This window comes from Gigantopelta aegis, chromosome 14 (assembly GCF_016097555.1).
Source record: "Gigantopelta aegis isolate Gae_Host chromosome 14, Gae_host_genome, whole genome shotgun sequence".
In the NCBI taxonomy this organism is placed as follows: domain Eukaryota; kingdom Metazoa; phylum Mollusca; class Gastropoda; order Neomphalida; family Peltospiridae; genus Gigantopelta; species Gigantopelta aegis.
In genome coordinates, this window is record NC_054712.1 from 47,287,495 (window position 1) to 47,304,594 (window position 17,100).

Consider the following 17,100-nt stretch of genomic DNA (forward strand, 5'->3'; position numbering starts at 1 on the left):
CAGACCCACTAGAATATAAAACGAAATAGATATCTTAAAATCAAACCGAGGGCGACGGAACACGCTGCAACTAGACATAGATTTCTTAACATACAGACCCACTAGAATATAAAACGAAATAGATATCTTAAAATCAAACCGAGTGCGACGGAACAAGCTGCAAGTAGACACAGATATCTTAACATACAGACCTACTTGAATATAAAATGAAATAGATATCATAAAATCAAACCGAGGGCGACGGCTACAAGTGGAAGGAAGGAAAATGTTTTATTTAACGACGCACTCAACACATTTTATTTACGGTTATATGGCGTCAGACAGATGGTTAATGACCACACAGATATAGAGGAAACCCGCTGTCGCCACTTCATGGGCTACTCTTTTCGATTAGCAGCAAGGGATCTTTTATATGCACCATATAGAACATACCACGGTCTTTGATACACCAGTCGTAGTGCGCTGGCTGGAGAGAGAAATAGCCTAATGGGCCCACCGACGGGGATCGATCCCAGACCGACCGCGCATCGAGCGAGCGCTTTACCACTGGGCTACATCCCGCCCTCGCTACAAGCGGAAACGAAATAGAGCTCTTAAACTACAGACACGCTAGAATATAGAATCGAACTAGATCTCTTAATATACAGAATCGGATGTAATATAGAATCGAAATAGATATCTTAAAACACAGGTTACACGCTAGAGTATAGAATCGAAATAGATATATTAACATACAAAACGCGCTAGAAGAATATAAACTGAACACACGTGTATGTAGATTTAGTTGGGATAGTATAGTAAGTGTCTTTGCGAGACGCCACATTTCGTTTGGAATATCACTAGCTGTTCAGTGTATTGAAAAAAGTGGCGACAAGACTTGTGTATATTATGTGTTATATGTCTATTATTACGCATACGCATACGTATACGTATATGCATACGTACAGACATACGCACACACGCCCGCGCACACAAACATAAAGACGCACATACACATATACCACATACAAAGATACACACACACACACACACACACACACACACACATACACACACATACACATACACACACAGACACACATACACACAGACACACACATACACACACATACACACACACAACGTTTGTTTTGGTTTACAATATCAATAGAGCACATTAATTATTCATCGGCTGTTAGATGTCAACAATTTCGTAATCCTGACACATAGTCTTCAGAGGAAACCCGCTACATTTGTTCGTTAGTAGCAAAATATCTTTTATATGCATTTCCCCAGTCAGAAAAGCACATACCATGACCTGTGGTATACCAGTGATACGGCAGTGGTTGGGACGAGGAGAAAACAAGGTGGTTCGATCCTACGACGCAGTCACTGCAGCCGAGCGCTCTACCGACAGACACACACACACACGCACGCACACACACACACACATACACACACACAGAGAGAGAGAGAGAGAGAGAGAGAGAGAGAGAGAGAGAGAGAGAGAGAGAGAGAGAGAGAGAGAGAGAGAGAGAGAGAGATATGCAGAAAAAGAGAGAAATATATACATACATATATTCATACATACATACATTCATACATACATGTATGCCTGTATAGCTCAAAACTTATCCCCTGCGCCAATGCGCTAATATCTATGTATAAAATAGTCAAACCCGACATACATACAATATATAGATATTCATATATCAATACATACTAGCCAGTGCCAGGTCTGCCCACTGTAACGTGCACGTAAGCGGGATCGACCGCGTAAATTGTAGGCCCCATACATATGGCTGAGTTAAAGAGCATCCTTTTTATGGATGCCTCAGAAGGTATCGTGGCAAGTCTGTAATTCGGTGCCATAGGTTCGAGTCCCTGCAAAGCCATGGGACACTTTGTGAGGCCAGAAAGGATTTAATTATCCCTTGCGCCAGTGAGTTAATATATGTAATCGTCAACCTCGACATGCAATACATACATAAATGCATCAATAGCTCAGAGCGCATCGTGGTGAGTCTTGCAATTTGCGGGCGATTCGGTGTCATAGGTTCGAGTCCCAGCAACGGCATGAGACAATTTTTGAGGCCAGAAAGAATTTAATTATCCCCTGCGCCAGTGCGTTAATATCTATGTATGTAACAGTCAACCTCGACATACATACAATATATAGATACTCATACATCAATACATACATACATACATACATACATACATGCATACATACATACATCAATATATCAACTCATACATATATACATGCACACACACCACTTATCAGCGTAGTACATAAAAGCTGTGTATTAATTAATATAGGTTACTGGGATGAGCAAATGATAGTTATTTTTATCAGGTATTAAATATGAAAAATGGAGTTATCACTTGACCACCATTGATTGTGTACAGAGTTCATATGTTATCAAGTCACTCAAGAATTGATTGTGATAAAAAATGTCCGTTCGTGGAAGTATATTTGAACCACAGAACAGTTTATCACTGTTGGGAAAGCTCTCACTCTTATGACAAACAACTTTAAAAATATATAATTGTTATTTTAAGTAAATAATAAAATATATTGATTCAGCATTGTGTTATAATTCCAATTCCAATTAGTAAATACTATTTTGGTAGAAATGTTTGGATTGGTCTAAAATAGCATGTCACACACACACACACACACACACACACACACACACACACACACACACACACACACACACACACACACACACACATATAATTATATACTGACACACAATGAAAACGCAAAACAGATATTTTTCAATATTTTGTTGTAATTAATGAAAAATATATTTATTGGACTTTTGTCTGGGTTTTAATCCTGGTTTTGTTCTCGTTACACATACAATAGCAGAAACACACAAAATGGTGTGAAATGCTTTCACTATATGCTCAATCATTATACATACAATGCACGTGAAATGCCAGTATGTGGCCACATAAAAGTCACGTAACGGTGTCATATTCCTCGTCACATTAAGAATGCCACGACTCGGAGAAGAACAAAGGGAGCGAGCGTTGGGCATGGTTCAAGGGGGGACTTCGCAAAGCCAAGTTGCTAGGACCTTCAGAGTCCATCCATCAACTATTGGACGACTTGTTGAACGTCATCAACAGACCGGGAGTGTCCGTGTTCGACCTCGACCAGGTCAACCTCCCGTTACGACCCCACGCCAAGATCGGCAGATTCGACGACACCACCTCCGTGACCGGTTCAGAACTGTGACGATGACAGCAAGTAACACGATAGGACGTCATGGAAGGCATATCCATCCGATGACGGTCATCCGTCGATTCAGAACGGCTGGACTCAGATGCAGACGGCCGTACAACAGTAACATCATGACACCGCGACATCGTGCTGCGAGACTACAGTTTGCTCTCCAGAATGGTAATCATCCACCAGCCTTTTACCGGAGCATTGTTTTCTCAGATGAGTCCCGTTTCTCTGTCTCCTTTGTCGATGGAAGAGCACGTGTGCACAAGAGACTCCATGAACGGTACGCTGACGGATGTGTGAGGGAACGTGATCGGTTTGGCGGCGGTTGTCTGATGGTATTGAGGGGGGGGGGGAGGGGGGAGGGGAGGGCAATCAACTGTGATTTCAGGAGTGATCTCATCATTGTCCACGATGCCCTTACAGCCCAGCGTTATGTTGATGTTATTCTAAGACCAGTTCTCCAACCACTTTTGCGCCGTCACCGAAGACCAGGAGGTCCCCTTCTGTTTCAACAAGACAGTGCCCGTCCACATACTGCAAGAATTACCCAGGCATTCCTGCAACAAGCCGGTATCACCGTTATGAACTGGCCCGCCGTTTCACCGGATTTGAACCCAATTGAACACATGTGGGATGAGTTAGGACGTCTTGTACGTCGCCGCCAGCCACCACCGCGTAACGTCGCTGAGCTTGCACAGGTGTTGCAGGAGGAGTGGAGGAACATTCCTGTGGCTTATTCGAGATGTTTGTGACAATCCTTTCCCCGTCGTCTTCACGTATGCTCACGGGCCAGTGGTGGACACACCAGATACTGACCTTGAAATGGGGGGGGGGGGGGGGGTTGAACTTTTCGATTACGAATGCAACTCGTTATTTGCAATGAAAAGTTGGTTTTGCGTTTTCATTGTGTGTCAGTATATATATATATATATATATATATATATATATATATATATATATATATATATATATATATATAAAACCAGACAACCAGTCGCCCCCAAAAAAAAGAAAAAAAGAAAGAAGAAACCCACAAACAAAAAACAAAAAGCAGAAACAAACAAATAAACACTATAACAACAATAACAACAACAAATAAACAACCAATAAACAATAACAACAACAAATAAACAACAAAATAACAATAACAACAAGAAACCACACCAAAAAACAACGTAACGGTGTTAACGTGAATATAATTTTGCACTACTTTCGAGAATGCCTAGAAAACAAAGTAGATAGTTTCATTCGTATTCTTCATTTCAAATTAATAAAATAATTGTTTAACTTATTGGCAAATGTTGAAAGAGTAAAATATATTAATTGTATTAATATATGAAATACTGTTATAATTTCGTAATTAAGCTACTGACAGGAAAACGCTGAACTGTAGAATGGGGGGGGGGGGGGTCCCTTATGACGTGTATTAATTTCCTGAAGAAAGAGCAATGTTGTTATTTCAGTGTTGTTCCAATTCCAATCAGTAAATACTATTTTGGTATAAATGTTTGGATTGGTCTAAAAATAGCATGTGACATATTATATATATAAAACCAAACAACCAATCACCCCCACCCCCAAAAAAAACTGACAACAAAACCCACAAACAAAAACAAAAAACACACACGCACACACATACATAGCCCGAGTACTCTGACTGTAAGAGAGCTAGACGGACATTTGGACATAAATGAGAGCGTATTTATGTCCAAATGTCCGTCTAGCTCTCTTACAGTCAAGAGTACTCGGGCTAACACATACATTTTATGACATTATATCTAAAACATTAAAAAACAAAAATTAACAACTTACTCGCACAGTTACTACCACCATTTACACCCCTCGCCATCCGCTCCTGTAGCGGAACGCCACTAGACTGGCACGACGGCGTCGACAACGCCATCAAACAGAGAACACACACGACAACGACGGCCCGCCACATGTTGAGCGATACACGGCTGAACTGAACTACACCGTGGGCTCCTGGTACGGCTCGGATCTCCCCAATCACGAGAACGACTGGGTATCTCCGGATTTCTATTTTAAGATAGCAATTGTCACAACGTGATTGGCTGATGTGAAGAAATGTGAAAACCCGGAAGAGTCAGTTTTAACTTCGTTCTCTTTAGTGAAAAGTTTAGTATTGGAAATTCAGCAGTTGGAGACATTATCAAGAAGCGAGAGGTTTATAAAGCAGAGTTTGCAAAGATCATTAGCAGAAATAAACGATACGCTGAACTATTTAATGGGGAAGGGAAGATAGTTACGTAAATGCAGACCCCTGAAAACCGGACACCTCTGAAAACCGGACATTTTACTTGGTCCCATGGATGTCCGGTTTAGAGGGGTTTCACTGTATATATGTGTAGGATAGTGAAATATATATCTAGTGTATTATTTCTTATATCTTGAAGGTCAGGATTTGCCTGCTTCATATGGTGGTGGAAATGCACTATGATTGTTTTATTTACTGCAGGTATATTTCCTCCCTTTCTATAAAAAGAACACAACCAAGGGCTCTAAGGGCTTACATTATTATGTTTGGAAGGCTGGTGCCAGAGGGGACAGCTTTCGTGGTCATGTGACATGACCATATGTGGAAAAGGGCCAAAGTTCTTTGTTCTTGGTGTGAATCTCACACAAGGCATTCCACTCTGGTCACCGAGCAATCAACACCGAGTTACTCGAGCCATCTTAAGGTTTGGACTCTGGTCGTGTGGGGGCTATACCTGTGGGATATACACTACTTGTATATTGATTTATAGATCCTGGGGATAAATTATCCTATATGGAAACCCCAGTGTTCTAATTTACTTATAATTAATTAACCCTATTATTAATGCCCTTCAGATCCTGAACCTCGTCTTTCTTATTTATATTAATACATATTTACTATATTCATATTTGAGGGTGAAGGTAGTCAATCTGCTCGCTCAGGACCATATGATTATTACTCATAAGAAGAAGTAAACCCCCAAACATTTGAACATTGTTTGTTACAAACAAAGGACAGAACCCTGTTGATGTTTTATTTAGTACTGAATAATATATCTTTGTCTTTTAATTAGGATGTCAGTATCATAGTTTAAAGTTAAAAGTTAAATTTGATTAAGTATTAATTACATCTGTTCCAACCCGAATTATTCTAAATTTGAAAAAGCATATTTCTTTAAAGTAAGGGCGTGTAAGCGTAAACTGGTGCATGAGGTGTTCATATGTAGTCTTGATACTGGATCCTTTGAGAAACATATAGGTAAGTATTAGTTTATGGTAAGTACTTTCTTATGAAGATTAGACTTTTATTATTTTCAGGGGATGCTTTTATCACTTAATCAGTCAACGTAAAGGTTTGTGGTGGGACCTTTTTATTCCACTCCCTCGTTTTTTTCTCACTTCCACTTTATCTCGGAACCCCCCCCCCCCCCCCCCCCCACCTCCACTTGTTCTAAGGGAAGAAAAACAAATTATAGTAAGTTACTATGGCAAACGAGGATGCAGGTGAGTATGAGTCTCTTAGACATGATTTTGAGCAACTTGATTCTCAGTTCAGAGATCAGGCCAAAGAAAATGAAACTCTTTTGGACACAATTAGGTATTTGCGGAATAAGCATACTGAAAGAGAATCTGCCAGGTTTGAACCAACTCCACCATCACGTCCTGAATCACAGGTAATTTTTATAGCTCAGGAACGTCACATTGGTCGGTTCCAGGGAAAACCTGGATCAGATATTTACTTTGAGGACTGGATTCGAGACATCAAGTCTCATATTCAGTCCCGACATCTAACAGGTGAAAATTCTCTACGTTTCATCAGAGAATATTTAGCAGGTCCAGCTCGGATGGAAATAGATTGGCATGCCGATATTGCAGATCCTGAAGATATTTTCAAAATTCTTCATAACGTTTTCAGTGACTATGGCAATAATCAGCAGAAGCGGTTACGACTTTTTGGTCGGATACAAGAGTCTGATGTGTCTCTTCTGACATACAGCCATGAGTTGATACGTTTGTATCAACATCTGGAACACGAACAACATTATCAGGAGCAGAAAGAACAAATTTTTTGTTGAAGGTGTTCGAGATCGTCTATTGAGTCGGGAATTGAACAGACAGATGCTGACCAATCCCAATGACTCATTCTTCAAGCTGAGGGATTGGGCTATTGACTGGCACAAACGTGGATCTAGGGATCCACCTATTCGCCAGACCATAATTAAGGAAGCTGTGGGGTGTGCCTCTCTTCCACATGAAGCTCAAATTCAGGCAACTTCGTCAGAGAGTATTCTCTCAATACTGCAGCAACAAGGGGACATGCTCCGTGAGCATATGAAGGCACAGCTAGTATTCATGTATCTCGACCAAACCGTCAGCCTCCAATCAATGCAAATTCAAGGCCTCTACAGTTCTTACCACAACGGGGTCGACGTTATACTCAGGTACACAGAGGACGGAGTTGCTGTTTCTTCTGTGGTAGCGAGGGTCGTTTCCAAGTGGACTGTCCTAGGCAACGCTATGGTCATGGTCGTGGGTCTTTAAACGATTAGGGCCTGTTGTAGAGAGTCAAACAATAGGCTGTCAAAATGTGGAAGTAGACTCAATTCTGCGGAAAGCTATCGGTAGTTGTCCAGAAGCTCTTATTAAAATGGGTAATGCAAATGTCAGATGCCTTCTAGACACTGGTGCAGATGTTTCCACCATCACAGAAACATTTTACAAAACCAATTTAAAAGGTAAGGTAGGAGAGCTGATTGACCTCTCTCCATTCATTAATGTTTCTGCTGCCAATGGTCAGAGTATTTCTTTTAAAGGTTATATTGAAGTTCATTTATGTGTGTTAGGTAGAACGTTTCCTCAGATGGGATTTTTGGTTGTAACTGACTTAGCCAGTTCCCCAATGTCCTTGAGGAAAAGCCATTTACCTGGCGTATTAGACAGCAATGTTATGCGAGTTATTCAGGAGAGACTAACTCAGGAAATGGGTCCTGATTTCTTAACCAAACTTCCCCAGGAAGTGGTTGACAAAGAATGGGTCCATGTTTTAGCACTGTACTGTCAACGGATGTCTGCCTTAAGTGTTAAAGATGCTGGCAACATGGAAGGAAACCTTGGGTTTGTCCGTGTTGCTGGTAAGAAACCTGTTAGGATCCCAGCTGGCTCCAGGCAAGTTATTACTGGGTCAACAAGACGGTATCCTAGAGGTGTTCAGAAAACAGTTGTCTTGGAAGAATTAAAGGAGGTAGATGGTAATCTACCAAATGGTATTGTTGCAAGTCCTAGACTTGTAACAGTAGCAAATGGATTGACTCCGGTTGAAATCACAAATTTCAGTCAGGAGGATGTGTATTTACATCCACGTACCAGAGTGGCTATGTTGAGCATGGGCACAGTCGTTAAACACTTACCAAAAGAGCCACTTAATGTGGGAGTCCAAAGTGCAGGTACGAATTTACCAAATGTACAGAATGACGATTTTGGTTTTGAGAAGTTAGATATTGGAGACAATTTAACTTCTGCCCAAAAACAGAAAATGAAGGACTTTGTCCACAATTATGATGACATCTTCAGCAAAGGTGATCATGATCTGGGATATTGTGATGTCATCAAACACAAAATTGTCCCCACAGATGACACACCCTTTAAAGTTCCTTATCGCAGAGTCCCACCCAATCAGTGGGAAGAAGTGAAGGAGTATCTGGAGACTCAGATAGATGCTGGCATCCTGCGTCCCAGCACATCACCCTATGCATCAGCTATGGTGCTAGTCAGGAAGTCTAATGGAAAACTGAGAATCTGTGGTGACTTTCGACTTTTAAATGCTAAGACTGTTAAAGATGCCCACCCACTACCACGGGTAGAAGAAGCACTTGAGGCACTGAAAGGAGCCAAGTATTTTTCTTCAATAGATCTGGCCCATGGATTTCTTCAGTGTGCTATTGAAGAAGAAGATATTGCAAAGACGACCTTTCGGGCAGGTTCATCTGGTCTCTTTGAGTATACCAGAATGCCAATGGGTTTGTGTAATGCTCCAGCTACCTTTTCCAGGCTAATGCAAGCTTGTCTGGGGGACCAAAATCTTCTCTCTTTGATAGTATATCTTGATGATATTCTTGTATTTGGACGCATTTTTGATGAAATGGTCCAAAGACTGGAAATGGTTTTTGATCGTCTGCGAAAATTTGGCCTCAAAGTGAAACCAGAGAAATGTCAACTTTTCAAAAAGGAGGTGAAGTACCTTGGTCATGTTGTATCTGAGTCAGGTATTTCTACTGACCCTGATAAAATTTCAGCAGTTAAGGACTCGAAGACACCTAACCGAGAAACTGAACTGAGGTCATTTCTTGGGTTAGCCAGTTATTACCAGAGATTTATCAAGGGATTTGCCCAAATAGCAGCACCGCTGCATGCACTTCTCGGAGGAGACAACAAGAAAAAGGGAAAACAAGTTCGAAAGACTTCGTTGACCCAAAAAGCCTTTCAGGAATGCTGGGATCAGTCTTGTGATGAAGCTTTTAAAAACCTGAAAGTTCAGTTGACAACAAGCCCAATCCTTGACTACCCCGACTTCCGGGAACCATTCATCGTGGAAACAGATGCCAGCTTTCAGGGTTTAGGTGCAGTTCTTTCCCAGGAACAGGAGGGACGACTGGTTGTGGTATGTTATGCTAGTCGCAGTTTGAAGCCAGCTGAGCGCAATGATGCAAATTATAGCTCAATGAAACTTGAGCTCTTGGCATTAAAATGGGCAGTTACCGACAAGTTATGTGAGTATCTGCTGGGGTCAAAATTTGTAGTTTATACAGACAACAACCCATTGGCTTATCTCAATACTGCAAAGCTAGGAGCAACAGAAATGCGCTGGGTAGCTCAACTTTCTCAATTTGACTTCTCGGTAAAGTACAGATCAGGCAAGAGCAATGCTGATGCCCTGAGCCGTCGGTGTGTCAAAGGACACAATAGTGATGTGAATCAAGATCAGGAATGGATTGCAGGAAAAGTTGCTAAATCCACTAGCAGCTCAATCATTCCCAGTGATCTAAAATTACGGATTGAGGAACTTATGGTTCAAGTGTCAGTCCAAGTGAATAGCTTGGGAGTTTCTGTATTAGGTGTTACAACACGAGCTAATGCTCTTGCTCCAAAGCCTGTGGCAGTTAAGACACTCCCATCGTATTCAAGTAAGGACTTTTGTCAGTTGCAGTTGCAGGATCCTGACATAAAGAGGTTTCTTCACTTCTGGAGAACTAACCACAAGCCTACAGTTAAAGAGATGGAGAAGGAACCCAGGTCCGTGAAGGTTTTGGTGAAACAGTGGGAGAAAGTACAGGAATTGGGCAGTGTCTTGTATCGCGTTATACAAGATGGAATCAATACTCAGCACCAGCTTGTTTTACCTCAAGTGTTGCGAGAGAAAATCATGCAGGCACTTCATGATGAAGTTGACCATCAAGGGTATGAACGAACCCTTTCACTGATACAGAAAAGATGTTTCTGGCCAGGAATGACTGTGGACATTAAGAAATATTGTCACAGTTGCAAGAGATGTTTGCTTGCAAAGTCTAGACCCCAGATTAGACCAACAATGGGAAGTTTTCTAGCCAAGAAACCTTTAGAAGTATTGGCTATTGACTTCACGTTCCTGGAACCTACAACTGATGGGCGAGAAAATGTCTTGGTGATGACAGATGTGTTCACTAAGTTCACTCAAGCTGTCCCAACAAGAGACCAGAAAGCCAGGACAGTTGCAGAAGTTCTGGTCAAAGAATAATCAAAGAGCTCTGCACTATGTATGGTATTAAGAAAAGCCGGACCACACCATACCACCCACAGGGCAATGCTCAGGCAGAGAGATTTAACCATACGATGCACGACTTGCTTCGTACATTAAATCTTTCTCAGAAGAAACACTGGCCAAAATATCTTCCTGAGTTGATCTATGCCTATAATGCCACTCGACATTCTTCAACTGGTTATTCACCATATTTTCTCTTCTTCGTTCGAGAGCCAAAACTACTTTTTGATCAACTTTTCGATGATCTTGATGAGGCAGAAGAAGGCACACCAGATGTTGATGAGTGGATAGCACTCCACTATCAGAGGATGCGGGAGTCATTCGAGAAGGCAGGAGTGAGGTTGGAACATGAGACATTACAAAGACAGAAAGGCCGGAATGCCAAGTCAACAACTTGTGACATTCCACTTGGTGGCCGTGTGTATCACCACCAGGGTAGACATAAAATGCAGGATGTTTGGAATCTAAAACCATACAGAGTGGTTTCCAAACCCAATTCTGATGGCCATGTCTATACTCTGGAGCTCATGGATGGTGATGGTTTTCAGAAAAATGTCCACCGATCAGAGATTTTAGATTCCAAAGACATTGTGGTTACTGAGACAGTGCCAACGGTCATACCTGTCGAAGTATCTTCTGATATCGAGTGTGATGACCATCCACAGGATATGGACATTCCTATCCTGAATGCAGTAGCTCAGGCACTGAATTCACCAGATCCAAGCAGAATGCACGAATTGGAAATTGAGAATGCCAATGATGAGAATCTGTTTTCACCACTTCCATTTGATGAGGTTGTTGACATGATCTCAGCTCCTGTCTCATTTAGTTCCGGTACGGACAATGAGGTTGAGGAGGATGTAGTTACCGTAGTCCAACCATCAGTCGACAGAAGAGAGGAAACATCTCCATCCTTGATGACTACATTGGCTCAGCCCCAGCCACAACAGAGACATTCTACAAGGTCGGGTGCTGGTCAACATAGTAACCCTAATCGTCTACCAGTCTCTACAGTTGTACAAGAGAGAGTAGCAGTATCTACATCAGCCAGCTCGCCACATGCTCAAGCCATAAGAGATTTGGCTCAGACTCAGGTGCTCTTGGCACAGTTACTGTTGCAGGGGCCGCAGTGACTGATGCTTTGAGTTGCCGAGGACGGCAACATTTTAGATTGGCATGTGTGTGGGAGACCGATGTTACCATTGTGATATGTTTTTGTGCATACCATTATTATATGTTTTTGTGTGTTGCCGAGGATGATAACATTTTAAGTTGGGAAGTGTGTAGGATAGTGAAATATATATCTAGTGTATTATTTCTTACATCTTGAAGGTCAGGATTTGCCTGCTTCATATGGTGGTGGAAATGCACTATGATTGTTTTATTTACTGCAGGTATATTTAATCCCTATCTATAAAAAGAACTCAACAAAGGGCTCTAAGGGCTTACATTATTATGTTTGGAAGACTGGTGCCAGAGGGGACAGCTTTCGTGGTCATGTGACATGACCATATGTGGAAAAGGGCCAAAGTTCTTTGTTCTTGGTGTGAATCTCACACAGACATTCCACTCTGGTCACCGAGCAATCAACACCGAGTTACTCGAGCCATCTTAAGGTTTGGACTCTGGTCGTGTGGGGGCTATACCTGTGGGATATACACTACTTGTATATTGATTTATAGATCCTGGGGATAAATTATCCTATATGGAAACCCCAGTGTTCTAATTTACTTTCTTAAATTTATTAAAGCCCTTCAGATCCTGAACCTCGTCTTTCTTATTTATATTAATACATATTTACTATATTCATATTTGAGGGTGAAGGTAGTCAATCTGCTCCCTCGGGACCATATGATTATTACAACCCCCACCCCCCGCCCCGTTACATATATATATATATATATATATATATATATATATATATATATATATATATATATATATATATATATATATATATATATATATATACTCTTCAAAAGAAGAAACGCAAAACCACATTGTCGTAACATTTGGAGAATTGATTTAATTATTGAATGGTGAGTCCGATAATTACCAATTGTTGCAGGATTGTTCACAATTCACTCTAGTCCATTGTGAGTAAGTGATAGGACACACCACCAAGGTCAAGGTCATCTGGAGTCAATACCGGGTGTGGCCTCCGCGTGTGTTGACAACTGCCTGGCACCGCCTGCCCATTGAAGCAACCAGAGTACGGATGACGTCCCGGGGGATGGTGGCCCACTCGGCCTGCAAGGCTGCTGCCAGCTCGGGCAGGGTCTGGGGCTGTGGTTGTCGTTGTCGGAGGCGTCGGTCCAACTCGTCCCATAGATGCTCAATTGGGTTCAAATCCGGTGATATCGATGGCCAAGGAAGGACATTAATGTTGTTGTTCTGTAGGAAAGCCGTTGTGAGACGTGCTGTGTGAGGCCTGGCGTTGTCATGTTGGAACACTGCGTTGGCGTTGGCCATAACTGGAACGATGTGTGGCCGGAGGATCTGGTCAATGTAGCCCTGTGCATTCAGGTTGCCCTGCACGTGGACCAGGTCAGTTCTGCCAGTGTGTGAGATGGCTGCCCACACCATGACACTACCCCCGCCGAATCTGTCCACTTCCTGCACGCAGTATGCCGCATAACGTTCACCACGACGCCTATACACGCGACATCTTCCATCATGACGTCGGAGCAGAAATCGGGACTCGTCGCTGAACCACACCTGTCTCCATCGCAGTTGAGGCCATTGTCGATGAATCTGGCACCACTGCAGTCGGAGTCGACGGTGTTGTGGTGTTAAGATGACACCTCGAACTGGACGTCTGGCACGAATTCCTACCTCACGTAGGCGGTTCCGTACGGTCTGGTCGGATATCCTGCGCAAACCTGGTATTGCTGCGGCTGTGGAGGTGGCAGTAGTCAATCGTTCCCGAAGGTGGCGTACCCGGATGTAGCGGTCCTGCCCGGGGGTAGTGACCCGTGGTCGACCGGATCTAGGGAAGTCACGTGTTGATCCATGTTGCTGGTAACGGTCCCACAGTCTGGAGATGGTGCTTGGGGACACATGGAATGCCCTGGCAACGGCCGTTCTGGATTCGCCTGCGTCTAGTCGGCCGATGGCATTGTTTCTCTGCGGTTCACTGAGACGTGGCATGTCCTGGATTGTCAACTGTCGGCCAGATACAGAGGCCAGACAAGCGAACACCCTGCACGTTTATACTGTCGGTGTTCATGTTGCATGTGCAGACAACGCACGTGCAGTAGTGACATGGTTTGCACGTGGCTGTGTTTTTTGCGAATATTCACATTTTGGAACTTTATTGTACAGTAGCTGCGTTTTATCGAATGTAACCGTGGGAATGTGTTTGGGACATGCAATGACCTTATATTCACAAAGCATGAACCGGTAGGAAACATAAAATCGGAGTTATAACCCATTTGTACCCTTTTGCGTTTCTTTTTTTGAAGAGTATATATATAAAGAAAAAGTCAGAAGCCTCCTTTAAAAGTCATATATCCCTCTTTAATTCAAATTTTCGCCTGTTCAGGCTTCATCAGGGAAATCTGTTGACAAAAAGAGACATTCTGGATGTATAAGTTGGGAATTATTCACTCATTTATTCATTTATATTTGTTGATTAATTCACTCATACTAAGTATTCACCAACCCACCCCACCCCTTTTTATATCACTATTATTTTACCTTTGTTAGTTTTACAAGACCTTTAATCTCTTACCAGCGGTTTACTCTGCAGTTTTTACTTGAGTAGTACTCACTCCTACATTCTCAGCTTCATAGCTTGTTTTTAGAGTGGTTGTTTACCTCGCATGAGATTTATTTCATTTATTCAATTCATGTTTTCATGCAGGATGGTTTGATTTCTTTTAGCTTAGTTTTAAAGTAAGTTTCTTTTTATGTTTTAAGATTATTTTATTAAATTTAAATTTTAATAAATATATTATTATTAGCTGAGCTAGCTCAGTAATTATTTTTATCTAAAGTTACGTTATATTTAGGCCTAATATTAGTAAGATGTTTATTTTATTTTACACATATACTCAAGTAACTTTTCGTCTTTATTACTCGTAAATTATCCGGGTAATTCCTTTTATGTATTCAGATAGTTTTTGCTATTGGTTTATCCATTTATGCATTCATTCGTTCATTATTATTTTGTTCATTATTTTGTTTCATTTACCCTTAATTATTATTTTAATCCCCCCACCCACACTTCGTTTTACCCCAGTCATAGAGTTACCATACTTTTAATCTTTGACTAGTAGTTTGTTCTGCAACTTTTATCTTAATTTTAGTTACAGCTTTAACTCTGTTTTTGCTAGTGGTTTTATGTGCGTATTTTTTTTTTGTCAACAGATGAAGCCTGAACAGGCGAAAATTTGAATTAAAGAGGGATATATGACTTTTAAAGGAGGCTTCTGACTTTTTCTTTATATAAAATATATTATCTCAAGCCCCCTTGCTACTTTAGAGGAGAGGTGCCAGCAACATATATATATACAAGTATATATATATATATATATATATATATATATATATATATATATATATATATATATATATATATACAGACATGTATAACAAAATAAATAGAAAACAAAATATTATATATGGCTTATTTCCCCCACATAAGGACGCAAATATACGTATTGCAGGCTTACTCTATATAAATAAAGATTAAAATATGAGTTGTCTCCCCCTCCCCACATGGGGGCAGGCTAAAGGTTGGACTATACCAATTAAAATCCATCAACCAAACTATGACCTATAAATATCAGTACTACAACCCCTACCTTAAAGTATTAACTGCAGAAAATGGTATCTTCCATGGCTCATTTTCGGTATAACCAGATGTTTCTACAGCACCCCTAGTTTCGCACAAAATTTTAGTACTTTTTTTTACAGGTACCCCATACATGTTCCAAGCACAAGGCTACTTGACACGGTGGTACTACATCAAATAAAAATGCATACATTTTTAGCCCAGATGAAACTTTTTTTTTTTTACAACCAACACACTCACATTTATAACCAATCACAGAACTTGTGATGGTAACTTCTCTATCAAAAGTTTGGTGCATTGCACCTCGAACTTCGACCTAGCCGGAAATTAATTGGTTGAGTGCTACCTAAAGGAAAATGCAACAGGTTTATAAACGTGTATGCACATATAAGTATTTTTATGAATAAATTCGTCTAGAGTGTTAATTTTTGAAAAAAGACATTTTGAAAAAATTACTTCTCAGAAATTATTAAAAATTATTTTTATTTAGTTGGGTATGGGTCCTTTATGAACATATTTTGAGATAACAAGTATGTATATAATTATACAAATTATTATTTTAGTAAATGAGGTGTCTTTTTAGCGCAAAATACGTTATTTTGAATAAAATGTCCATTGTTTGATGATGTATGATAACATGTTCAGGGGCTATTTCTCGTTCCAGCCAGTGCACCATGACCCATGACTGGTATATTAAATGCTGTGGTATGTAGTATCACGTCTATGAGATGGTGCATATAAAAAGATCCCTTGCTACTAATGAAAAAAATGTTGCGGGCTTCCTCTCTAAGACTATGTGTCAAGATTACCAAATGTTTCACATCCAGTAGCCGATGATTAATAAATCAATGTGCTCTAGTGGTGTCGTTAAACAAAACGTACTTGAACATGTTCAGTTTTTGCAGCGTATTTATAGGAAGAATCTGACAGATGATAATCACATTAGGACTGTTTATAACGGGATAGTTGCCACATATCATATTTTAGGATTGCATATTTATAACAAAACAAAGGCCACCGAATTACAATAGAATTGCATAGGTCACTGATTTACAATAGAACGATGCAAAATGACACTATTCCTAGATAATTCTGTTATATATTTACATGACATAATGCCATTTGAGACATATACATAAACATTTCCATAGGTAGATTAGGCTCAATAATAATTATCGTGTGTGCTTAAAATATTGTAAGGGGGTCTAGAGCTTGGCGAATTGAGATCGAGGCCGCGAAGGGCCCGAGTTGTTATGGGAATTATGCTTCTACAAAGGGGGAAATTCC

At 40.8% G+C, this 17,100-nt stretch overlaps 1 protein-coding gene across 1 annotated transcript in view; it reads right to left on the minus strand.

Moving 5' to 3' along the window:
• Positions 1 to 5,206, minus strand: part of LOC121389307 (acyloxyacyl hydrolase-like) — a 46,639-nt gene extending 41,433 nt beyond the window's left edge. Inside the window, exon 1 of the mRNA XM_041520903.1 lies at positions 5,039 to 5,206. Within this exon, the coding sequence (XP_041376837.1) occupies positions 5,039 to 5,168 (130 nt within the window). The 5' untranslated portion in view covers positions 5,169 to 5,206. The remainder of the gene's footprint in view (positions 1 to 5,038) is intronic.
• Between the last annotated feature and the right edge of the window lie 11,894 nt (positions 5,207 to 17,100).